Raw genomic sequence first — 27381 nt, 5'->3', positions numbered from 1 at the left:
AAGACAGCAATAAAAACAATAACAGCCAGCATTCTTCCAAACAGACAGGATGTGTGTAAGAGTTCTGGATAGGCACTTTTATATCTACATCAGGACAATAAAATGTGTGGCTCTTAGGTCCAAGGAAACAGTGATTTTCAACGGAGAAAGCTTCTTTCCAAAGAATATTTATCTCGATCATACAGTGGGCGCAGGTGAGTAGAGGATTCAAGTAATTATCGGTACTAAAAATATGTTTGCTGGATCATCTTTTTAGGTCACAACAGGCTTCTACATGCTAGCTCTGTGGCAGGTGTCTATTTCATCTCAACGGAGTTAGACGCGTCCAAACAGACCGAACACTAGAGATGCTGACAGAGCCACTGGGATTAACATATACACACAGGCACAGACTCACATATACTGTATGCACACGCGCGCGCACACACACACGCACACACACACACACACACACACTACATGTAGAGACAGTGTCCTAACAGCTGCAAACCCACATGTGACACAGTCCTGGTTATTTATAACTGAGATCAGACTATTATGCTTTGGGTGGTGTGAGAAATTCTGTTATGAACCTACTTTTGAACATGCAATGTGTAAGAAAATGGCAGAGATATGCAATTCAAAAGTTCTCTTATTATTTCATTAGCTGCTACATATTCCTGCGGTCACTTATGTTGAGTGTGTACTACGTAATGAATGACAAATCAGTGTACAAGCCCTCAGAGACACATCTGAACGCCTAGTTGCTTTTACCTTAAACTGTGGTTTTTGAGGTGAGACTCTCGGATTTAAATAAAGGTTAACGGAAGACTAAAACGAACCCTATAATGATGTCTCAGAACTGGTAAAACTGGCTTACTGCAAATCTATATGACTGTTAGGATGCTAAGCAATGTTCCTGCAGTGCATGCCTATCTGCATATAGTCTAGTAACATAAAGGGAGGTCCAATCTGTCTCTCCATGTCTCGATTGTAGTATGGAATAAGCTCTTTGTAGGCTCGTTGCCGCTCAGCTGTTTCACCGTGACTGGCTTGAAAGAAATCTCACCACTCACCCACTCTCACTCACTTGGTGAAGGGAATACCACAAAGCGGTAGCGCCGATGTATGCGAACACAGAAATGCACTGACAAACAAGATACAAAAAAAACTACAGTCACAATGATACATACACAGGCCCATTATATAAAGGAGGAATCTATGACGCATCTATAAACTGATACAAACAAGAGGGAAAGAGGGGATCTATGCAGAAAATGAATTGATGCTTGCTGAAACAAGAGAAAGGATTATTCCCCCAAATGGCAGTTCTTGTGCATTTTCTGTTCTCTCTTTCGTGGATTCAATAGATCTTTGTCCAACTCTTCACCAATGACAAGTGCAGTTTCAAGTTTTTGGCGGGAGGGAAAATGGCTCACATTGCCTGGTTTTGTCTCTGCCAAAAGCAATTATTCTCCAAAATATGAGGTATGTTTTTCACAGGAAGCCAAATTTTACATGGGCTGCATGTCCTTTTGATAACTTCAAATGTACAAAAAAACTACTAACAATTGTTTGAAAGCTGTTTGGCAGCTCATGTTAAAAAGTATATATATAAAAAAAAAAAAACATAGTTCTGAGGTCATCTTGAAAAACTTTAGGTACAAAGACAAGTATAAGAACTTGTATAAAGAAAGCAGGAGTAAGTTGAAATGAATGTAATGCAGCATGCACTTGTTTTATACATAAGGTTGTACAATGTTGTTCACCAGGTCCATTTTTTTGTTGTCTAAGTTGTAACATGACTGAGCACTGATGCAAAAATTCAGAGGGCTCTGCACGGGCAGCTACTTTTATACACTGCAGTGAAGTCACATTTTTAAGGAAGTGATAATGATGTAGGGAGATTAATGGAAATGAGGTAAATCAATACGAGTCATTCTAACTTGTTCAGTTTTAACAATATTAATTAACTGATTCCAACAAGCTCACTCTACAAAAACATGGCTTTATTCTTGCCACTGACAAAAGCTTTACTCTTTGTATCATTATGGATATGATTTGATTATGCTAAGATATAAAACATTTTGGAAAATGTAGTTCTTAATGTTGTTTCCATGTTAGAATCAGAAGTCTATCAGGAGTGGCCATGCACATAAACAATTGTGTAATGAAATTTTAGCAGCTTGAAATTGGAATCTAATTAAATAACTAACTAAAGCTTCCCAGCTCTGTTGCCTAGAGTATCACGTTTTTTCATTTAGCAACTTTACAGACGCCTCTTAGTAACAGCTTGTTTGTCGGTGTCCAGGGTACCGGGGGACATTGTTCGTCTGGCCTGACGTCCGAGTACCCAAAACATGTTTAATCATTAACGCTTTCACACGAGTTTAAATCAAATAGACCCGTTAGACCTATTAGGCCAAACACTGTCCCACTGGTTCAAGGCCAAAGCAAGTGCGTAGGTGTGCAACATGTGGCCTGATGTGTGTTTATGCCAAGACTCCATGAAGAGCAGCATCACAAGAGGAAGAGCAGCATCGCCTCTGGCATTGGCAAGCTTTAAACAAATGCAATCCAGAGCAGCTTCTGATCCAAGCCTTCACTGTGCTCTACATGCCATATCAGCTTGTATTTGTGCATATTTTAAGCACATTAAAATCTTGCACTATTTTGCATCCTACACCACCCTTCCTGTCTTTCTGAGCATGCTTGTGCCAACACATGGATATGTCTGCATGTAATGTTTTAACCTTTGTGGGCAGATTTAATGATTTAATAATTTCGGGAAAGTCTTTGTTGATGACATGACACAGTGACATGCAACACTTGTACAAATAAAGAGGCTATCATCCTCATCCTCCTTAGTTTTCCAAGAATGTTTTCCAATGAGATTTTAAGGTGTTTTGGTTTGTCCAACAATGCCGATGTTGTTTTCTGAATTTTTAAGTTGATGTTTATTGGAAACATTCTTAAATGATTAAGAAATTAAAAGTGTGCTCAGGTTACTTCTTAAGAAACTCACTGCTGACAGACAAAACCAGCCAACCCGTGTTTACAGAATCCTGAAAATACAGCTCTGGGAAAAATTAAGAGACCACTCAAAATTTGTCTTAAATCAGCATCTCTACGTGTATGGCAGCCATTCCATTCCCGTGTCTGTTGAATTCCAATACCGGCACACCTGATTCTACTTAATGAGGTACTGATTAGATGATCACCTGAACCAAATCTTATTTAATGAAGAAAAGTATAAAAACCATTGCTGTGGTCATCACTATCCTCTTGCAATAGGACCAGCTGGATGGCAGAAACAGTGCTAGTAGTACCTCAAAAGTAATTGGAATAAAAAAAAAAAAAAAAAAAAAAAAGTGAGTATTGACCATGCCAAAAGAGTTAAAAAGAAAAGTTTTGAGTGAGGAAAAGAAGGGTTTAATTCTGGTTTTACTGGCAGAGGGATACAGTGAGCGAAAGGTTGCTTCCATCCTTAAAATTCCAAAGACGACGGTTCATAAGAACAAGGTCAAGCAGCAGACATTAGGGACAGCAAAACAAAAGTCTGATCAATGTGTTTTTTAAAACACATGGCGAAGCCGAAGCTAAGCTTTCCACACTCGGCACCTACTACTAAAATAAAAAGAGAAGCAAAGGCAATCAGGAAAACAGGAACTTGTTTAGAAGAAAATTAAATAAGTTTACAATAAACTTAAATAAACTGATTATAAAAAAACATTTATCAGGCAGCATTCAAAGGAAAAAAAAAACTCTACTGGCATGTTGTGTAAAGGTACAAAAGGTAACTGAAAACAAGCTTAAAAAAATAATAATGTGGAGATGCCAAAGCACACTTCAATGTACTTCATCAGAGTGACACAACAAATTAAAGTCCTCAACTGAATAGAAAAGATCACAGTGAAACAGGTGGTTTCAGCTAATCCTGTATGTGTGCGTGTGCGTGTGTGTGTTACATGTACTGTACATTCATACAGTACCCACATGCAGGTGCATGTTCGGTTAAAGCAAGTCTTGTCTGCGTTCACAACAGATGAATACAAAGGTTCTGCCTAAAAAACCTGAAGTCCGTTTGTGTTCCTTATATTCAAACTTTGTCCACTTGAAATTCCGCTGATTTAATTTCATTCAACTGTAAACCAGTAAGCTGAAACCTTGACAATACTTGACAGTACAAAAAGCTCATATGGCTCTCCTCTCGAGTTGATTCTGGTAATACACATCCACTCTTGCATCTTAATCCTCATTTCTTTTCTAACCCGAACTATCCTCTAGTTGTGTGCCGTCAGCCTGGTGGTCCGCAAACCAAAAACTGGCGCAGTGCTGTAGGTTTGTAGGAGTTTATCTTCTGTTCGTTTTTATCTGGGTGTCATAAATCGGTTCAAATGCTATAAATCACGTGAAATGCAGAAAGAAAAACAGCGAGCAACAGCTGATGTTTATCTAAAGCTAGTCTTTCGCTGGACTATTTCCAAAAAGGTTTTCACGACACCACATCGATTAGCTCATGCAATGAGTATTTACAAATGTTAACACAGAATTTGTTTCCCAACACCAGTGTGTTTTCCATGCAACAGCTATAAGTGTGTTGATGACCCACATTTTTCAACGAAAACCATATTTAAAAAAAACAAACCAACATTAGCATTAATGTTACAATTATGGCATTTTGCACAATTATCAGGTTTAAAGTTGCCTCTGGTAGCTCCAGCTTAAGCAGATATGAACTTCCAAATCAACAATATCAAGAATGGAACAACCACTAAGCAGGCCTGAGAGAGCAACTCACAGCCTGTCAACACTAATAATGAAATTGTTTATGTTACATTCTCATTTGATAAAGGTGCAACTAATCTATCTCCTCAGGAATTCATAAGTATGAGAAATATGAAGGAATAAACTATACATTTAAATTCCCGCCTTGGCAAAAGGTTTGCTTCTTGTTAATGTAGTGCCTGACCTAAATGACATCATCGAGGTCTTTTGGAGAGGGGATTTTCTCTTAAGAGCTTGAATCCACCTTTCACATATTTCACCTACGACAGTATTTAAGCAGCTACAGTGATTACGCAGTGGGTCATTGTACAAACAAATCACTACTGGTGTTCCCACATACTAGGAAACTAAAAATGCATTTGAGGAGTTAACCTGTGAGAAAAACATCTTTGTTAAAATGTTTTTCTAGAACAAAAGAATAATTATTGTGCGGCTGTAACAGATCTCTTTGACACCGACAGTGTGAGCCACAAAAGGAATAAAACAAGAGTCCTGTATTCAACAGGTGTTCATGACTGAAAATAATTTCAAAGACTGATGTGAAAACATCACTGTTTCTATTGAGACGAGTCTAATCCATGTCTTGCTTTGGGTTATCTGTGTCATACTTTAAAGATGTTTAATCAGTACTTTATCATGTCACAGTTGTATTTATATTTGGACCAGAGTAAACTGAACATCTGTTTGGTCCTTCAAAGTGTTATTTAAAAAAACTTAGCAAGCACATTTCACATGTAAATATTGTTACAGATTCACAGGCAAACACTAAACTGCAGTCCAGAGTCTACGTTTTGACTAGTCTTTTCAATTTTCTGATCAAGCTGCCGTTGTGATAAGACTGATGAGTTACTTTCATCTGAGCACCTGCGAACGTACCTCCTATCAAACATCAAAGTCTGCCAGGTCTATAGATCAGCCCTTAAATCTTAATGAGCTATCCTACTGACAAAATCTAAAAAGCCGTACAAGAGCACAACCATTTACAAAGGCAGCCGGAAGCGCTGTTCTCATGATTGAGAGATTATCAAACTTGTCGGTACCTTTGTGGCCGTGGTTGTTGTTGAAGGAGAGGAACAGTTGTTTCCTTTTTTCTTTTTTTTTTTAAAACTTTAGCCCCCCAACACACACACACACACACACACACACACACACGCATACGCACACACCTTTGATCTGCAAACACCTCATTTCCACGGCATTACCATGGCGATGGCAGTGGGAAACAGGTTAGGACTTGAAGGCGCAAAGGAGGACAAGATGAAGATATACAGAATGAAAGGAGCCACCATCTCCTGCACATGAGTGACCTCAGCAGCCTTTAGTTATAAGCAAACACAAAATTGTTTATCTGTACTTTAACTGATGAAGATACAAAACTCATTTACCTCAAAGTTACTACATAGACATGCATACACATGTTTTCAAAAAATAATACTTTACTCTTCTGCATGTTAACACTATTGTGGGTTGATATCCTCACCGAGCAGAGGAACAACTACCCCTGTCATTCCTACAAGACCATTACATACACATAACAACTGTTTTGTGGATACAGTCTATTCCAACTGTGCAGTTTGGTTTGGTGACAAATGAGCCCTCAGTAGATTTTACTCCAGGGACAAAGATGTTTCTTTTTTATTGGGAGCTGACCTAAAAAAATGTCATTGCTAGTACCTCTGAGCCACTAGAAACAATGGATCTCACCAAAACAATACTGCTAGTACTTTTAAAGTGAATGTTGGGGTAATGAGAAAAACTTTGTTTCAGACTCAATCTTTTCCTTTTTGCTGTGCAATGAGTTCAGAAGCCATTGAAAATAAAACAAATAAAATAATGTGACATCTTTACTCGGTGTTATTCTCTCTCTAACACATGCTGGTCATTACAGAAGCTATTAGAAGCTATCACAGCTCTCGAGACAACAGCCAGTTAAGAAAGTCTTTAATCACTATGGAAAAATCAAACAGCCATATCTTTAGGTAGACAAAGTGTGCATGTGTGTGCCCATTTGTGTGATAGTACTGAAGTTCAATCTAGGATAAGTCTTCAATAAAACAGTAGCCAAATCTTCTCCAGACATTTGAGAAATGAAACAAAGAATAGATTATTGAAGGACGTTATGAGCACCACCCCTTTGTAAAGAGGATTTTAATAGCATTATTTAAAGAATAATATAGATAAAATAAACAGATCAGCATTCACAAACCTGTACAAAGTATGATCACCATTATAAAAGGATTAAAGGGATAATATATATATAAAAAAAAAAAAAATTAAAAAAAAATGGCTATAAGAGTGATTATAAACCGTGCTGAAAAACAACAGCACCCTTAATGGAAAATATGGTCTGTAAACCTTGTAATCAAGACTCATTATAATACCCTTGTAATACTGTAATAATGTGGACAGGTTATCTACTCGTGATAAACATGTGTCAGTCAGCAGTGTATTTTAACTCATTATCCACGCTTTCCTCTATGCTGGAGAGCTCAGGTGGGCAGTGAAGCCTGAGCAACAGAGCACAAAACGATGAGTGTTATGTGACACCACTAACCTAAAACACAATATAGAGAGAACAGGGAGAGAAAGTGATAAAAGAGCGGACGAAAAATGACGCAATGCTCTTCAGCTAACTGAATCCGACTCCTTCACAGCAAACAGATACGCTGCGAGAGTTACACAGAGAGGGGGAGACTAAGAATGATTACTCCCTGTTCTCCCCCGTCTCTCCCTTTCGCTCTGTCCCCCCTCTTGCGCTCTCTGCTGTGAGTGAGGTGATGAATGTGTGCGTCTGTCTCAGTTCCTATTAATAGTATGGTGCAGGGCTGGAGGTGTCGAAGACAGGGAGGGATGAGATCTCGCACTCTCCCCCGTTTCCTCCGAGACACACGCAGAATTCAAGCAGACTAGCAGAGAGTCCAGATGTTGCAGAGGTAGGCGGGAGGGAGGGAGGGCGGGAGGGGGAGGGGGGTGGATGGACTGAAGACAGCAGAGAAAAGGGGCTAGAGGTCGAAGATAAAGCCAGCAGCAGAGCTTCAAACAGCACACCGACGGATTTACTACCCATACGATAAAGCAAACAACCCTGCACCACAGTGGGGTGAAGGACTGGACTTTCAGTGGAGCTACATAGACACGTACACTGCCAAACAGTGAGTTAACCACTTTAACTCTTTCAGCACTGGGCTTCAACTTGGGTCCATCAAATGGTATTTCAGAATTCAAGAATAGGTTAGCCAGGGAGCACCACTTGTTACACACTCGATCTTCGGCCTGCGTGTGACTGTTTCCTACCTCTTGAGTTGGTAGCGAGGTCGGCCACCTTCTGGAAAGCATCTAGGAAGGCAGCCACAGCGCCCACGGTCGCCCTGGGGAAAAAAAACAGGAAGGCAGAGGTTTATTAAGAAAAATGATTTAGTAAAATATAAAACATGTTTATTTATTTTTTTAAAAGCACACAAAAATACCCCCCCCCCCCCCAAAAAAAAAAAAAAAAAAAAAAAATCATGCAACACACAAAAGGGAATTGCAGATCAACGGCAGTAATTACATACAGGTGTTGGCAGGCAAAGTCAGAAACTGATCACATGAACTATCATCTTTTTTTCTACAGGGTAAACATTTTTTTAAAGACATAGGTGCAAACATTTGTTCTACACTGATACCAACATAGACCCTAATAGTTTCACAATGAAACTAAATGTGATAGAATACGTTCTGTACTGTTGAGTGCGTGTTTAAGTTAAAACTTGAACTTGCCCTGCTGTGTGAGGAATGTCTATGTAATTACTTGAGGACCACTGGAATCTGTCCGGCTCAGCAGAGCAGCTTTGGTTTGCCACACGTACAGGTCAATGAAAGGATCAATGTGGGCTCTATCCGAAGGAAAGGGGGCCTGGAGCAAGTTCACAACTTAGACCTGCTTCTCTGTCATCACGAATGGCTTGGCAAAGCAGTTAAAAAAAGTGCATTATAAAATACTATGTATTCACAGCGGACTAAAGGCAAAATTCAAACTGTCATAAAAAGTCGTGGAAGCTCGGCGTAAGATTACTCACTGTTTTACTCATTATTGTCCCCATCTTACTGGTACCCCCGACTGATTGACTATCAGGCTGCCTGGCAGAGAACTTACTTTGCTGGATGGCAACAGGCTGCAGGCCAGCTGACTGGTTAACTTGCAAACACTGGCCTACTTCAGAAACAACAGAGCTCTCATGATTAAGATCACAGGCATGAAGATGAAAGTCTCTTGGTGTGTGTGTGTGTGTGTGTGTGTGTGTGTGTGTGTGTGTGTGTGTGTGTGTGTGTGTGTGTGTGTGTGTGATATCTGATCTCCTACACAGAGACTATACTACCTGTCAGTCATGCGTGCTACACAAAGAAACACAATTGCTACGAAGTTTTTCCAAAGTATGTCCTGCCACAAAAGCTTGTTTGTTCTAACCCTAAGTATGCGAATTTGTAACACTTGTTATCTTCCATTGGCCAACAGAAAACTTTCATAACACAACCTGGGAATTTCCATAAACACCCCAGTAAGGTACAACTGGGCAAAACAATAGCCGAATCAAGCATAGTGGCGAGACTCAGATTTGACTTTAAAGATGGAACCAAAGCCTTTTTCAATGTCTAATATTCCAACATAACCACAAAATAAAGGCAATCATTTGTTGTGGTAACACGCTGGGTTTACTTGGTATGTTTTTCCTGTGTGTATCCAAAGATACGTGAGGCAATGCTCAAGGCTATCAGACATTAGTAACGTTACTGACCAAACTGTCGGTGCTTCAGTTGCAGTGTGAGGCACCAGGTTTTGATGAGAAAGAACAATATGTGAAATAAAAAATTTGGGGACGAGAGGAAGATTGAGCACCCTTGGGGTTCAAACAGACTTACCTTTTTGAACCCGAAAAGATGAAAGGTTTATCGTGCTTAAAGTGCGTCCTTAATACTGAGCTGCACAGCATTTTAAAATCTTATCTCACTCTTTGAAAACTGTTAAACTGCAGTTTCAGGTTATCGCTAAGCGGACTCTGACAAGCTTGACAGAAAAAGAAAACAGCTCGACTGATAAACAACCTCAATTCAAAGCTTAGTTACTTACAGGCCTTAAAATCCTGCCACATTCGAATGACTGTCCGGTATTGGCATCCAGTCAAGGATGGAACAATCTATTTCTTTATCATTCAAAGATCTAATATAATATTGGCTAACAAGTGCTGTGTTGTTTCAGAGCTGACCAGAAGATCCATGGGTGTTTCCTGCAAATGGAAAAAGAAACATACACGCAGGCACACACAGATTCCTTTCTATTTAAAGCCCAGTGCGGGCACCAGTACAACCTCTAACTGATATCCGCCTCCACTAATTTATAACATGTACACATTGGTCTATGGATCACATTTTACATGCACTTGCAGCAAAGTCACGGTCGGTCAAGTTTAACACATTAATTCCAAACAGATTTGTGTGATAAGAGGCTTGAAGCCTACTTTTAGTATCGTTGGCTCCAGAGCACTGAAGCACAATGTGTGGTAATTAACGACTGGCATGGTCGTCAGCTTTTATCTGTTCCATGCTTTTACAAAAGACGCGCCAAACTACTAAACTGGTGTATTCATGCACCACACTTTTACTTTTAGTTTTACATCCCACAAAGAACTGATGTACAAGCTGCATTAGAAAATAAAGTCTTAAATACTTTCAGGCTCAATCAACAGGAAAATTGGGTAACTTTTCTTCTTAACATATAAGTGAATACTAGGCTGTAAAGGCAGAATAATCAGGTTTCATTTCAGCTCTGACAATTTTCCAAAAACCCTCAAGACTTCAGTGAGAATTAGAAAATAACCAATTAGCGCTACAAGTGTTCCAGCATTGCAAAGTAAGCCAACAACGACCTGACTGCTACCATTGGTCTCAAAATCTACACATGCCCCTGTTCTCGAGTCAAGACAAACGACTTTAACATATCTATTCCCCGAGGCTTTGGCCAAGCCAATTCAAACTCCCTACAGAGATGGTCACAGTACAGCAGAGAGCTCTTTATGACAATGATACATTCAGTAGCGCTGCCCTCATCTATTCTTGGTTCAACTGAAACTGGAATGCAACTATAGTAAATCTGAATCATACAAAGAGGTTGGGTCTTAGTCCACGTGTTTAAGACACATCAAACACATCCTGATAGGGTTAGTATCAATGTGCTTTACCAAATAACATTTTGTGCATATGTTTGTACTGTACGCTCACGTTTGTTACTCTATCCATCTATCGATCAATATATCAATCAACTTGTCAATCAGGCCTCCATATGTTTCGGCGCTCCTTCTTGAGGCCAAAAAGGTTTTTATAAGCATCCAGTAATAGTTCAAATACATCATAAGCTGTGTTTTAAAGTTTTGAGGTGGTCTGTTTCAATACAAAATTAACTTTAAACGCGAACGACGGAGGCCTGCGTGAACGCCGAGCTCTCGCACAGCTGCATCAACCGTGGCCAACCAAACAGACCAAACACTGACAAATTAAAGGAGGACCGTGATTAGAAATCAGTTAGCCTATATTCCACCCTGCCCTCTTTCTTCAAAGCTCTGTTCTGTACGCATGCATGTGTGTGTATGTGGGCTGAAAAAAACCCCCAAAAAACACCATTTTTGAAGCAAAAAAAAAAAAAAAAAAAAATTACAGAACTGCCCCAACGCTGTAATTGGTTGATTTCCTAGTTGCTTTGTGAGAGGGGATTAAAGGCGCTAAATTACAGAGTAGTCTGCCTTAGGACGTCATTAAACACACAGACATGTGCTGCTGCCACTGCTGTCGAGTCACTTATCCAGGCCAAGGAGGGAAGGTGGGTGTGTTTGTGTTTTACTGAGTGTATGTGCTTGTGTGTGCATGTGTGTCCCTCTATGTAGTCCAGTCCCCAGATTACAGAGGTCCGTTGGGTTTGGGGGGGGGGGGGGGGGGTAGTGCAATAGTCAAAAGGGCTATTTTGGCATTTGTAGCGGCTGGAGACAGGCTTTAAAGCAGATAGAAAAAGTCGTATTTGTAGGTCACCGCGAGCGAGCCCAGATAGCACACACTTCATGGTGCTCCAGCAGCAAGGGCATCGTTACAGGCAACCACACGCCACAACCAATGCTTCTTGGAGCAGGTCGTAGGCCACGCTTAATGGGGCAACAGCTACTCTAAAATACCAAAGCAAGGTCATCTTTTAATAAATGGCAGTCGACCCATTCTGGAAAGGAGGAATTGATCTTTTTTGGGAGCATAAATAGAGGAGGAAAGTTGTATGATGCCGTAAACAATATGACTCAAAGTGTGGGATAATAATCACACGTTATGATATGCTGATGAATTGGAAGGAGGACAAGCATCTCTATCATCAAGCTGCCACTGGCTTACTTGGACTAAAAAGATCACACTTTGAGTTCAACTCGCCTTTGCACCACTTAGGTACTCCAGTGGATTTGTGCTTTTCTCATCAGCCTGGTGTCCACACACACAAACATTCTACTGCCAAACAAGCAGTCATTAGCAAGAAGGTCACAAATACTCCCCTGAGCTTTAGCATGGCAGGGTCACATATTTAACCCCTGAATGACGGAGACACTTGAATAACATATCGCCTTTAATCAGTCTTAATACTGAGAAAATGGATTAATGGGACAGAGAGTGGCCCCTGTGCAGTATTGTTGAGTCACCGAGCCTTTATAAAACTGTCAGTGTTAGTCGGTCTGAGGACACGTGGACACTTAAATGGCTAGAGAACTGCCATGCATTGTTAATCAAAGAATAATTTACACCACAGGACATCTGTATTTGCAGTACATGCCGGACAATGAGCTTTTATTTCAGCTGTCATAAATCGTTTGTCTCCTGACACGTGGCCACTTAAAACCAACTGGAAAAGGTGGCTGGGATTGGCATCCATTGTTAGTGGAAGACTTGGAATAATTTTGGCAGGAGGTGTGTAAATTTACAGCATTAGAAAGAGAAATTAAATCAGGCTTAAAGGAGACTAAATGGGTGCGAAGGACACAGAATGACCCCTGGACAGCATTGTTAAGAGATGAGGCTTTTATGTGAATGTCGCTGCTCGTTAGCCGAAGGACACGTGGCAACTTGAAACTTCTTGGGAAAGGAATGCCACCGACATCTAATGTAAAAGCCCAGATTAAGGACCAAATCAATTGATCGGATGAGATTTTTGTGTAAAAGGGTGCCAACATGGAGTATCAGAGATGTTATGTAATAATCACTTGGTCTTTCCTGGCCAAGAATTGTTGTAGCTTATTCAAATCTGCAAAATTGTTAACACTGCTATGTATGTATATTTATAGTCGTGGTTCCTCTCAAATTTGGTGCAAATTTTCATCGAATTTCAAGAAAAATCAATGAAAGAAAATATGAATTAACGTGCATTTTACGTGGATCTTAGAAGCTGGGTTTGTCGAGATAAAACAGTTGTTTGGGGTGGAGGGGGATCAATACTCCCATTTAAACATTGCAGAAGATGTTGCAAAGGGATGACAAGCAAAAGACCACCAGTAAAACCACAAATGAATTTGAGGAGAGTTTTATATCACTTCTCATCAGCCTGCATATATCCGATGTTTTGTTTTTCTGTTGAGGTGGAAGCATGTTGTGGTATTTTTTTTTCAATGCATTTAGCTTTTACGGGAACACCAACTCCCCAAAAACCTTTCTGCAATATTCTAACTTTTAATTTTTTTTAATTTTTTTTTTTTTTAATATTTCCACTCAAGTTTTTTTCAAGTGCAAATTGAAAATTCACATAAAAAACATTGTATAGAAATACACCTAGTGTCTACACCAACTTGACCAAGAGCCAGTGTATTTAAGTTAAGAGAGACTAAATGACTATGGGAAAATGTTTATCCCACTCCTTTTAGTTTATTGCCATTAACGAGTTTCCTTTAGCACTAAAACACACAGAAGCATGCACGTGTGTTGTACGTGCACACAAACACGCTCTCACCTGAGCTGTGACTGCAGTTTCCCCGCCTTGGTGATAAAGTCCTCCCAAATAGGACAGCTGCTCTGTGGGAGAGAAAGAGACGCAAACATGACTGATGCAATCGGAACAAATTTCAATATTCCCACAGTTACATAACAGCTCAATCAATGAGGCCATCTTGACGCCTCACCTCACCTCATCTGCAGGGCTAAACACAACGCACAGAGACTTAGGCTTTCCCACACACGTTACCCCAAACATTATGCTTTTCCACCCAGTTGCCAGTAGACCTGAAGATTTCTGAGAATTTAAGCTCATGGGGAAAAAAAATGACTTTATCGTGAATGCAACTGAACGGCGTGAGGTTTGTTCTACACACGAAGTCAGTTGTAATAGCAAAATACTTTCAAATATGTCCAACAGCTGGCTTTTATTTAGCTCTTATTGCATTTAATTTCTTCTGTTACTACACATTTAATCCAAAAATAGACATTACCATCATATCCTGCTTGTGTTAGGTTGCGAACTGGGTCATAGGCCTCTTTTGGAAAGATCCCCAAACAGAGCACTAATACTACGGTATAATGAGCCCGGTTCCCGCTGGGACTCTACATTTTTCCTAATTCAGGTCTCGGGCTGAAAATAGTTGAAGAGCATATTATTGAAACCGAGAACAAGTGGCTTAATGCATCGAAAAGAGGAGGCTGCCGTGGTGGTAAGACGGCACCGGATGAAACGATGACTATAGCATGAGCACATGTTTGTCACGTAGGTGCTACTACTGTCAGGGGCCTGAGGAATGTCATGTCATGCTGTCAAACATTACACCCAACAACCAACTCAAATCTGCTCACAGCACCTCTTTCTCTGGCTTTCCAAGTTTCCCCTTACATCACTTGTATTGCTTTCTATCTGTGCCACTCTCCTGCCTCCCACACCACGCACGTCTCATATCCTTATCTCTGCTCACTCAAAAATGTACCTCTCGCTCTTCCAAACACCGCCATGACGAATGAGCTTTCTGTGCATTGATCCCATTATGTCTTACCCCAGTCGTTGACAAGATTCGGCCTGCAAAGGAAGTGAGCGGCCACTTTTTGTGTTTTACATAAAAGATAAAAAAAAAAAAAACAAATACAGTCAGCATTTGCATATGTTCATTGATGTCATCGAGCAGCATAGTTCCCTGACAGCTCCAGCAGGAGACATGGGTGGAGCATGGACTCAAGTGAAGCATGGGACTTAGAGAAGTGCTGAATGTGTGAGCAGTATTCATAACAAACCCACTGACTCCAGCAGACCCGATGGCTGGCCATTTGACCTACACATGTCAGAGCCTGCGGGTCATTTTCTACCCTGACAGCTATGTTCCCGGGATTCCTTCAGGCAAGTAGTAGTAACAGCTGGGGAATCTGCTAATTGTCTCATCAGCCAAGCTCTTGTCAAAAAAAAAAAAAATACACCACCAAAATAAGATGCCCCGGTTTCTGTGACGGATGATTGCCCTAGTTTTAGCTTTTCATGTTGACTGCTGCACACACTTCAAAGTGGAACGAATCTAAAAAGATTCCCAGCGTGATAAAATGGAAAACCGTGGAGCGTATATGGTCAAATATGATCATATATACACCGACCACACAACGAATGGCAGCTTTGAAACAAGTTATGAAAGTATAGTGCGAGACCACGTCCACTGGAAATAATATCTCAAATGCAATGAGCTCTGCTGGGTTTTATTAATCGAGTGTTATATATATATATACAATAAGCAGGTTTTGGTGGGTTTGAGTTGAGTTCAACGCTGACGGTAACGTTGGGTTAGTTCACTGGCTTATGTGTCCCGTCTGTGTGTTGCTGCAACACACTGATGTTTGGGTATTTAACCAGCTCGTTTGGGTGGTTAGTTTCTGGACGCCAAATGTCGGATCACATAAATCGTGTTGCAATGTTCACTTGGCTTACTTTCATGTCGCCGATAACAGTTTGGAAGAGTCCTCCGAGCGCGCTGCATTCCTTCTCGATAACAGCCTCCATTTTCAGGACCAACTCCAGTGGTCAGTCCCGACTCGGGTGAGTCGTTTTCAGTTCGCCACCTCCGCTCTCCAGGAAACCGAAAAAAAAAAAAAAAAAAAAAAAAAAAAAAAACTCCTCAAACTATCACCAAAAACAATAAACTCACGAGGGGATGATGTCTGCTACTCTGAAATCGACGTGCGCCAACTTTTTTTTTTTTTTTTTTTATCAGTCAGAAGTGTAAAAGAAAACGCTGGCCGGTTCTGCTGCGGTGCGCCGTAACTACTTCAAATCAGAAGAAGCTGCTGGTCCGGACGAAAGAGAAATTTAAATCCCCCTCTCCCCTCCGCGCCGCCGCGCTCACAGCCATGACTGGACCGGGAAGATCATCGTTTGGAGCGCGCTTGTCGAAACAAGAAATAATCCACGATGCGCGGCTGGTAACGTCATTCCGTATCTTTGACAGGCAGGTAAATACCGACACCAGAGGTTCCCTTTGACTTCCCTCGCAACACTGAGAGACAGAGGGAGAGAAAATACAAAAAAAAAACGACGAAACGACCATCGGGCGTTAAGTCAGATGAAATAAATGCATTTCCGGTTTACACGAAAAATAAAATAACAAGTTATCGAAGTTGTCCTGCAGAGTTTAGTCATAATTATAATCGCATTATTGTGCTTTGTGTGTTTGGATAACGTTGTTTTATCCAAACTCACGTGTTATCATTGTAAAAAAAATACCTCGACTGGGTTGGGCTGTTCGCAATTTAAAATAAAAATCCCAACGCAAAAATAACAGTTTTGCGTCAGACAGTGGGACGTCAATTAAACATGAAAACGTCGTCCTGTTATTAGCGCGAGGAAAAACTTTACAATTAATTTTTTGTCATATAATCTGGAATCTTATTGTGAAGGAGCACTCCAACTCTTCCGGTTTTGGGAACCGCAGAGGTGAGCTGAACAAGTGAGTGGGACGCGCGCAGTGGAAGTAATGCGCGTTCATGACTTGCTTTAATGTCTTTCACTTTGCAGCATTTTGGGATCAGAAAACAGTGTTTATAACAACCGCTGAAAATATTGATTTGTCCAGAAAATTTGTAGAAATATATTTCAAGTATTTTCCCTAATATGAGTTTTGTTTGACTTTAAAAATGTAGAGGATGCCGGAATACAGTTAAGTCAATTTTATAACACATTTAAACACAACACATCATAACATTGCGTAACATAACAGCAGCAAAGCGCCACCGACATTTTTGTTGACGCAAACGTTTTGTTATTTATGTATAAACATTAGAAAAATATGGAAAACCTGTGCAACAAAGTTGAGCAGTTGCAAATAACGAGTGACACCTAGTGGACGAAATACAAACGACAAGATCAAATCAATGCAAGGAGTTTCAGTGGAATACTATATGCATGCTATTTCCTCAAAAAGACAACTGCATTTTATTTCTTAATCACTAAGACTGTATAAAAACACACCATAAAATGGAGTTCCTCAGGTTTATTAAAACGATATAAAACATGAACATTAGAGCATTGATGGATGTGCATTTTATTTGACCAAAAAAATGGTGGAGGCTATTGATACGTTAGCACATAAACAGTGAAATCAAATACTTCCGATTCAAACTGGAAGTGTCACAGCATACTACAAACTCCAACAGCCTTTTACTGTTGCTGTAAGGGTGGTTAATTAATGCATCTCAGACTGATGTATATGTGCAGTCATACTACTGGTTTGGTGGTGAAGTGAGTAATGTTCCCTGATACATTCTAAGGCATAGTATCTCATTAAGTAGAAAATGTGTTAATATGCCATGCATAATCGTATTAATTAAATCTGAACATTTTACACAAGCGATGCTGGAAACAGCTGAAATAGACTTTTCCATGAAAGCAATACACATAGGCTAGTGTTTAGAATGTGTTTATACCAGTCAATTATTTTAAAAGCAACAGTAAAAATTCTTGAAATCTGCATGGATACATGGGAATTCACCCAGCATGTTCCCAACTGATGCATTAAAAACAAATCTTGCCCGGGGACAGAATCAGGGTGAGCACTTAAACAATCCAATGATGCTAAACTGCCAAGAGGCTGTAGAAGGGTCCAAGCCTTGTTGAGCTTAACATTACAAATGGAGCTCTCAGAAACAAACAAGGAGTCTTGGGGCTGACAGCTCACTTTATCAGGTTAAAGATTCACTGTACAATGCTAAAGTATCTCTGGATATTGATATTTCAGAAAAACAGTCTGTGTCCCTTTCATATAACATTGTGACACCTTCTTACACACACACACACACACACACACACACACACACACACACACACACAAAGATGATCAAAGGGATATTCATCACTTGATCATCTTTCAGAAGGGCAGAAGTGGAACCTGAGGAACTGTGGGAATCTATAATGACTGCTTCACTGTTATAATACTCTCTACATCTGTGTTCATTTTCATAAAGCCCCTATGTGTAGAATTTGAAATGTTTTGAGCAAAGGAGATCAGTTCAAATTCATTGGGAGTTTATTAACAAATCACCTCGTGGTGTTTAATAGACGCCTGGTGAGGTTCAAAACTATTTTTCATAGAAAACGCTGTTTTTTTTGTGCCTGTTTAGTGAAGTCAAACTGGAAAGACCACTGACCAGAGGAGGTGCTGACACACCACTTGTCAACCAATCACACCAGGACTCTCACAACTTGCACAATTGTTAGGCGAGCTAACGACATGAATCCCACTCACACTGACTATTGTGACCGTAACAATCCACAGGATGGTCAGTTGGGTCCTACACGTGACTTAAATGACTCTTAATATCTCTCAAGGTGTTAAATGTGAATAATAAAATTAGATAAATAACAAAATAACACCCAAATTCATACCTGGGATTTTGTTTCTGTCAAGTCAATTTTATGAATGTAAACCAGTTTAAATACAACAACAGTTCCCCAAAGTGCTGCGCAACATCGAAGGCCTGAAACCTTTAAGCCAAAATACAAAATAAAACAAAAAGAAATGAGTGTTTTTATGTTCTTAAATAAGATTTGATTACTCGTGTTGATGTCCTGATCAAGAGGGGGATGCTTTATTTAAGGCTATCAGTACAAAACCATTGACCTTAGTAGTAGAATAAAAAAAAATGCACCATGGTCCTTAACATGGACCCCGTTAATGATGCACAGACAAGAGCTTTTTTTTTTCTTTAAAACTTTTATTTCTGTTGTTCTAAAATGCATTTAAAATGTCAAAAACAGCAGGTGTCAAAAACAATTAAAATGTCTTAATCTAAAACTATTTTAAATTAATGAATATTTGAACAGCCTATTGCAAATAAACATGTGCAGTCAATACAACTAATAAATCATGTAGATAGTTATTGATTAAAGCAGTTAATAATACATCAACACGCAGGTCAAACACTACAAATTTACGACTTAAAACATACAAACTTAAATGTCAGTAGATAAAGATCACTGTGGAGTAGTTAGTAGCTGACAAAAGCATATTATTTCATTGTTGACATGGTAAGTGACTAGTTTACAGTAGAATTTACCAGAATGACAGGTTTACATCAGCCACACCTTGTTTGAATTGTATTTATCTGTGGGTCACTGAAGTGAGTTAAATAGGACACTACTCAGAAAGGTTAAACAGTAACAGATATTATGTCAGAAATATTGATGGAAAGTGTACCGTAGATAAAAAATGTTTTAAAACAGTCAATGGCAAATACTTAGACAATTAACAGCAATAAATTCAAATAGTGGATCAACTTCAATGTTAGATAATGGCCACATAAAAACAGTCATGTTAAAACTAAAGGGAGTTTACAGCTCCTTATAGCACCAGGGTAACCAAAAGACAGTGACAATAATATTGTTGCCTCTTACAGTCTTTGAAACAAAATGTCCCATCCAATTAGTGTTCTGTTGTGCATCTTGTTTTAGCAGCATTAATAGGCATATTTTCATGGTACTGAAAATGGAAAATATTTCTTCCAGTAAGGTTGTGACTCAAGACAGAGAGCCATATCTGCATGATTAATGTGGGTGAGAAAACAAAACTATAACTCCTAAACATCATTTCTGTATATAGCCTTAAAATGCTGTATAATATACAAGGTCCCTTCACAGGTTTCCTTAACTCGCTGTAACAAAAACTGCAGAACTGTTGGGCCCAATCCCAATGTCCACCATAAACTCTCACTGATTTAGCTGAAGTCACAGCTGTGATGTTTGAGTTCATGAGGGCTGAAATGGTATTAAAGGCAGAATGGGACACTCCATCGTGACATCACATGCTGCTTGCATCGCCATTGGGAAAAAAAACACCACACCCTTGAATAAATAAAATAAAATAAAATAAAGATATATATATTTTATTTATTTATTTTATTGAATAAATAAAATAAAAAAATATATATTTTATTATAGTTTATTATATATATATAATATAATATATATTATATTATATTTGTGTATGTGTGTGTTCAAAGTTTATATATTTGAACAAATTACCAAAACGCAGTAAAGCCAATAACATGAGTAAATCCAATGCAGACGTTTGATTTAAAATACAAACAACTTTACAAACATGCAGTAAATAACCACAGCAGTGAGCAGTGAGCTTCTGTCACTTACAAATAACACCATCCTTGGTTTGTTTACATTTTGTGGGCGGCGGGACAACCACGTTTACTATGTCACCAATTTTGCTATGAACTCTGGGTAATTCCCTAAGCCAAAGTCTGCAGAAATGCAGAGTTACGAAAAGCGTGCTTAATGGGCTCAAAATGTCCGCCACAGAGCCCTCGTGGACTTGATGATTTGACAGTGGGACAACCCTAAACCCTCGCAGACTTATCGGGAACACGCCTCAAAGTCTGTGAGTCCGTGAGGGTGGACATTGGAATTGGGTCTTGGTTAGCAACAAAGGAAACAAATTAATGTGGTTCTAACAGGACAACAAAAACCTTTAACCCTGTTCTCAAAATACCTTCAACAACTCCGGCTATGGATGCACTAAATTGGATTTCTTGCAGATATATAATTTGCCAATGGGGCCACATTAATCATGAGGTTGGGGGTTTTATCCCTGGGTGCTCCTGTCCACATGTTGAAGCGGCCCTGGGCAAGACACTGAACCCCAAGAGACCACTAAGGTGATAAAGCACTGCTGATGCTGATATATGCACACATTCTCTTTGGTCTTCACAAATTCATTGTAATGATCAGGAGGATGGTTCTTAAGAGGAGCAACTACATTTGTAATGTTGAAGGACCGTGGCTCCTCCTTTCGTAACCAACACTGAGCAACCATTGCAAATTGCAACTTTGTTGTTTGTTTCAGACACGCACAAACAAAAACCTCCACACCGCAGACATATTGTTGCACCTTCTTTCACACTCAACACAGGAGCACCGTCGCACCAGAGACATGTCGTCAAGCATTTAGTCATTATCACAGCGTCATTTTAGCGGGCTGTCATATTGGCAGAAATATTTATTATGCCAGTGCAGGTATTTCATTTTAAAGCCTTTAATTGGCTAATACTGATGACATAACAATATTGTCATGCATCCCTAGCCCGGACTGAACCAACTTCAAAGTGGTCCTTTCAATGAGATTGATGAATAATTTTTGTAGGAACATTATCATTCAGAAATCTTGACAGATGTTTTGTCTGAGGTCGTAGTTTTGCCATCTGTACTATCTATTGTGGTTTCTTTTGTTTAGTGTTTGCTTTCTGTCAAGAGTTTTCCATCAGTAAATAATAAAGTGTGCACTTAACTGAACTGAATAGCAGCGCTCTCTGTGGAGCAGCAGATGGAGGGCTGAAGTTGTGAAGTAGTCGTAAAATGATTTTATGTCGGTTCATTTTCCCAGTTACATCCTCCACCTCTTGAAGCCCATCACCATACTGCAGCCGTAGCATAGTGTCACCATAAAGGCAAATATCTGGGACAGAGAAAACAAGTTAGTCAACAATTTATTTGGTATGAAACAAAAAAAAAAAAGCAAACCGAGAGGAGGGTTTTTTTTTATACTCATGACACTCAGAAAATATTTGGTAATTTTTACTTAGTTATTTTACCCTATTAATAACAACATTATTTTGAAAGGACCATGGATCAAAATAGATACAGAAAACTACCAGTGGAAGAATGTGCTCTATTTTGACCCTTATCTTGTATGTAGCTACCATCAGCAAAAATAAAGTGGCCATAGGTGAAACAAAGAGAGATAAACTGTACATATGACCTGCTTCTCTGCTTACTTACTGTTCCCCTGCCCATTTACAGCATGAATATGAAAACCCAACTTTTTTTTTCCAGTGACAGAAATTCAACATCACTATTTAAAGAAAAAACAAATCCCAACACAGAAGTGTACCTTTTAAATAGGTTTTCCTCAAATTACAGCACAGAGTTTATGGACATTTTTGCCATTAAAGATAAAATAATAGCAAAATACCCAAAATAATGTACTATTCTCGCTGAAAACATGAAACTCTTTTGCATTATCAGGAAATGTATGCAATACTGTAAACCCGAGACCCAAGTTTAGCCTACAGGGAAGTTACTTTGTTTGTGCAAATGTGTCTGTGTGACTGTAATGGCTTAACCTTTAAAATACATGATGTACTATTACTTCTGTGTAAATTGTATTGCAACATGAGAATTTTTCCACCACTCCTCTACCGCAATAGAACTTTGGTTCATATTCACTTAGTGTCGTGACCAGATTATGATTATATGAATTAAGATGCATTGTATGCAATATCACATACTTCATTTAAAAAGCACTCACCGTGGCTGCCACATTAATACTGTATTGCCTGCCATTCAGGACGGTGAATATATTTCCCCGAGGGTAGGTTATACACATGAGTGTTTCAGTGCTGTTTGGCGTGATGTGAGCTCCTCCATTCGCTGCTGTAGTCGCTGCCTCCAACACGAAGGCAGCGAAGTAGAAAAGCACAGCTAAGAAATGGTAAGCCACATCCTGAGAAAAAGAGGGGAGAATACGTGAGAAATAAAAAGTTCAAGACTTTCAGATTTCAGGTGTAAAACAACTACGGGCACTGGGAAAGACGGGTTTTTGTAAACTTGATGGACAGCTGTTAGATTCCACTGCACAGTTCAAAGTGTCTCGAGTATTTGGGAATAAACAATGATCCAAGATGTGAGTAGTAATTATCAGACAAAGGTGCACTGTACTTTCACATTACACACCCTCAAATCTGACAAAGAATCAACCTTTTGAATAGCTTGTAAAGCAAAGCGTGGTAGGTAGAACGAACACGGCAAATGAAAGGCTGAGATCAACTTAAAAGTACAGGAGAGAGAAGAGGTTTCAGTGATTCTGAGTGAAACTGCCACATCGAGAAAGAAAAGAAGAAAGAAAGACACAGAGAAAGGGATTAAAGAAACAGAATGAGAGGGACAGGGAGGCCGTGTCGGAGAGTAAGGAAGGTTAATGAGAGTTTGTGTTGCCGACTCTGTGAGCCTGGTGGGACTACAGTCACGCCTTTGTTGTGTTTTGGTGTGAGCTCATCATCCATGTCACTCATTGTTCAGCTGAAAACAAACAACCCCACACGCCTGGCAACTCCTAGGAGCAGGGCCCGGAGCCTGGGGAAAGGCTAGCTCTGTCTGAGAGCCCAGACTTGACACAGACTTGAGTACACGGTGATGACATAACACAAGAACATGGCACCGTCTCCCGCTCTTTTATTATATTTATCACAGTTATTGCACTTCCACATGGTTTACTTGACTCTACACAACAAACTATTTGCCAAAATTTTTAGCATGTTATGCTTTGCTGCTGTGAGTGAGAGTCGTTTAAAGATGAGGAAGTTATCTTATCTTATCTTTGAATTGGTCACTTAAAATGCAAAGAGAGCCAATAAATCTCACAATAAAGCCAGGAAATACAGGATCTACCTCATCATTTCAGTGAAGAAATCGTTTGTTGTGTTAATATTAATGTGTCTAATGTGTGTCTAATTCTAGTGACATAATATGCTCTTTTCATGTTTATTAATATTTTGCTGAAAAGGAATTCGTTTTTTCCTGTTTTAACAGTACACACGTACATGCAAAGGCACACAGCACCGATGCATGATGGGAAATAACTATTTCCTCAAGGATTTTACACATGATGTCATGCGTAATAGATAAAGTGCCTTATAGTGGTGGGACAGTGAATTTCTGTCATAGTTGGCACAATAACAATTGAAGCAAAATAATATGCAAACTATCAGCAGTCTCGCTGACAACAATAATTTACTTTTTCATACAAAAAAGGGAATAGCATATTATAGAAGACGTAAACCCAGTCCAGCCATTATACTGTATATTAGACTACTGTACTACATCAATGTGCATTGGTATAAAAGTCCAGCTGACTTCCAGCTTTCATAGAGCAGTCATTGTTTGATATGTAGACACTTCATGGCCCCGGCTGAGCTGAAATACGACCAAATGCCATAAGACTGACTGAACCAGATTTCTGTTGTTGCAATGATGTTATCAAACACTGACAACCATGATATAGTTCTGTGGGGCTACACTTCAACTTACTGACAGTTGTTTCTTAGTGCTTCATAATATGCAAGATTGCTGTTTTATAAGTCTCTTTTTTTTCCGTTTCAAAATAAAAAATATTTGGGCAAGTGCCACTTTTAAGCCGGACATACTGATAGAACGGTGATTTTGTTTATCTACAGCTTACCAAGAAGTTCCAGTCAGTGTTGATGCGGTCAGCCAAACCAGTGATGAGGAGAATGAGGTAGGCGGAGGAGAAGAAGAAGGCGGTGACAGAGACAAACATCACCCAGCCCTGCAGCAGAGGCACAGGCACATTGGAGGAGGCCACCAAGATCCATACCAGACCACCAAATAACTGGGGATATAAACAAACACGTCATTTAGTTTATTTTCTAATATTAAACTACTTAATCCTCAAGACAGCTCTGACAAAGACGCTTTGTAAGAGCCTGCTTGGGGACATTTAATCGTTCATTCATTCATTATGTGTCAGTGGACATGTTTGTACCGTTATCAATGGATGCACACATGCACCCAACATGTTCCCAGACTATCCGATACCTATAATTACATATAAACGTGTAATTCTGTTTACTCTACACAATACAAATCATTGAGATCATTATTATGTGAGGTAACAAGGCCAGGGATAATTGTGATACTAAAAAGTAGCCTAATTAACACAAATAAGTGAATCAGTGTCATCAGATTGGTGCAATCATAATTCTAAGGTGAATTTACATTGTTTTAAAGTGTTCCTTTTAGATTCACGTCAATTTGGTCTCTATATAAAAGCAACCTGTTGCTTTAGTTGCACCGCTGCTCAGTGTTTGGCAACTTCTAAGGCTGGTAACCAAGATGCAAATGTTGTTAGTGCGAGGCCATACAGTTTGAAATCAGAGTATCCAATGGTACATTTAATATGGTTTATACTGAACAAATGGGCAAATATGAAGGTAACACAAGTGATTAACACACTAAAGAAGATGTAAAGCAACTATAAGGCTATGTATTGTAGTTCATGAAAGATATAACATTGAAAGTAGCCTACATTTTGATAACAGCCACAAGCCAGCAAACTATATGTTTCCACAAATATATAAAGGCATTCAGCTTAAAATAACCATATGATTTGAGGTAGCATGTAAAGGACAATCCAAAAGTTACCCTTGGACTAATATGAAAATCTTGTAAAAGGACGTGATGCTTATTATAGGCTACATTTAGTATCTTACAGGCCGACACTGTGACAAAACAGGTGTTTGTATCCCGGCAGCCAGTGCTGAAAACGCTTGAAGCAACATTTGCCTTGCTTTGGTTGTAAAGCAGAAGGAAGCAGCCTGAGGCAATCACAGTGACGATCAGTGCGTGTGTTGACAGCACTGACACGGAGCAGTGCGCAAATCAAAAGACGAAATGTACGAGTCCAGAACTGAGAGTCTAACTGGACCCGGTCAACCACGGTTCATCAATTATTAATAGAGAAATAATGACTGCAGATTTTTGCAACTTCACCGGGGTCACTGATACACGTACGAATAAAACCTACAGGTGAGGCTGCTATAAAACGATACTTACTATTTCTAAGAAGACAAGCGCTCCAGAGTAAGTCCTCAGCACTTCCACTCCCAAAGGTAAGGAAATAGTTGGCGCAGGGAACGAAGTGGCAGCGGGATTAGCGGCTGGTTCCGACATCGCTATGTCTCCCTCTCTCTTCTCTCTGGTTCCCCCTCTCCTTTGGCTCTCACTCTCTTCTCTGCCACTCCAAAAAAAGAAAAAAAGAAAGGAAAAAAAAAGGAAAAAGACCCCGCTAGACAAAGGACGGGAGCAGCGGGAGAAATTCCTCCGGAGTCATGTGTCACCCAAACAGGTTGGACAGGTGCACCAGCCACTCCCTGGAAACCGATGCTGCATTCATGGACCTCGCGGAAGCTCTCACATCCAAATATCCATTTTTGTACACCTCGTGTGTCCATATGAGAAGCATGAGAAAACTGGTTGTTGTTTTATTGCTAAAGAGTGATTGTAACTAAAGATACAGTAGATTAAACAACATGCAATTCAAAAAACAGGTTTCCTCGACATCATGTTCAGTGGTGTTTGTTTAGTCTTTAAACACATCACAATCAATCTGATAAATTTGAATAAATCATGTAACTTAATTTAGCGAAGCAATTCATATTTAGCACCTATTCTTCATAGTGACAATTAAATGCATTCTTTCATGTATTCATATTGAACAATGTTTAGTCAATGGTTATGGCATGATGATAAATAAAATCCAGTTTTATGGCTCACTGCATCTGACATAGGCTGGGCAGTATATTAGGTATATCATAAAATGCTTGTGTGTGTGTGTGTGTGTGTGTGTGTGTGTGTGTGTGTGTGTGTGTGTGTGGTGACAATACATTATTAGGTCACTTATTTCCTCCTTTGGCTTGTTTTATACCCTCCACACCCTCAGAGTTCAATCGGGATATCTCTACAATCACTAACATTGTACAGATTTGTGCTTATCCTGTACTTTGGTTTAGTTCACTCTGCTGGAGCACCTTCTGTGTGAGCAGCCACCAGCAGCTCTGGAGCTTGAGTGAGAAGGAAAAAAACCAAATCGCCAGAGGCGTCGTGACTAGACCCCACTGATTCCTGATAGGAAAGAAATGAGGGCTGAGAGACGTTTACTGGTTAACCTTTACAGTGCAAGAGCCGGGAGTGTAGTTTACAAAGTCAATATTAGTTGAAGGCTTAGCGTAACAGCTGGGGAGAGAGGAGAACTGATTTCCAAACTGACCGTGTTTGCACCAAAGCAGAACTGAAACATCAAGTGTCGCATGTTAGTTCTTTGGGAACATAGTTTTAAAACTAAAATGTAAAGTTGTTCCATCAGTTAGAGCAGTCTGTTATTGTAAGCCACGGTTAAATATTAGCTAAGATTTGGGTTATGTGAACCAATGTTAATATAACCTCTGAAAGGTCACCATACAGTTCAGTGTGGTTCTGGCAGTTAGAATCAATGTCACCTGTAAAAGACCCTGCATCCATTCACATGA

General features: G+C 39.6%; 2 protein-coding genes across 7 annotated transcripts in view; both read right to left on the bottom strand.

The window, feature by feature from the left end:
* LOC138194446 (protein MTSS 1-like) overlaps positions 1 to 15857 on the bottom strand; it is a 51867-nt gene extending 36010 nt beyond the window's left edge. For 5 of the 6 annotated variants that reach the window (XM_069143188.1, XM_069143193.1, XM_069143189.1 and 2 more), the window contains exons 1-3: positions 15710 to 15857; positions 13769 to 13830; positions 8062 to 8135 (exon numbers count right to left, since the gene is read on the bottom strand). In XM_069143188.1, the coding sequence (XP_068999289.1) occupies positions 8062 to 8135; positions 13769 to 13830; positions 15710 to 15781 (208 nt within the window). In that variant the 5' untranslated portion in view covers positions 15782 to 15857. Of the gene's footprint in view, positions 1 to 8061; positions 8136 to 13768; positions 13831 to 14795; positions 14952 to 15709 lie in introns of those variants that run through there. The other variant, XM_069143192.1, reaches the window with a different exon arrangement.
* A 3095-nt stretch (positions 15858 to 18952) lies between these two features.
* Positions 18953 to 26088, bottom strand: mal2 (mal, T cell differentiation protein 2). Its single transcript, XM_069143187.1, has 4 exons — positions 25910 to 26088; positions 24516 to 24686; positions 22587 to 22781; positions 18953 to 21734 (listed from the first exon to the last, which is right to left on the bottom strand). Exons 1-4 carry the CDS (start codon positions 26024 to 26026, stop codon positions 21663 to 21665), a joined length of 555 nt encoding a protein of 184 aa, XP_068999288.1. The 5' UTR covers positions 26027 to 26088; the 3' UTR covers positions 18953 to 21662.
* Positions 26089 to 27381: the final 1293 nt, after the last annotated feature.

The sequence above is a fragment of the Embiotoca jacksoni genome, unplaced genomic scaffold (genome assembly GCF_022577435.1).
Source record: "Embiotoca jacksoni isolate LCO1_2020_lvr unplaced genomic scaffold, fEmbJac1.0.p SCAF_11, whole genome shotgun sequence".
Lineage (NCBI taxonomy): Eukaryota > Metazoa > Chordata > Actinopteri > Embiotocidae > Embiotoca > Embiotoca jacksoni.
The sequence above is the reverse complement of the archived record's forward strand: the minus strand, read 5'-3'. Positions and strand labels throughout refer to the sequence as shown.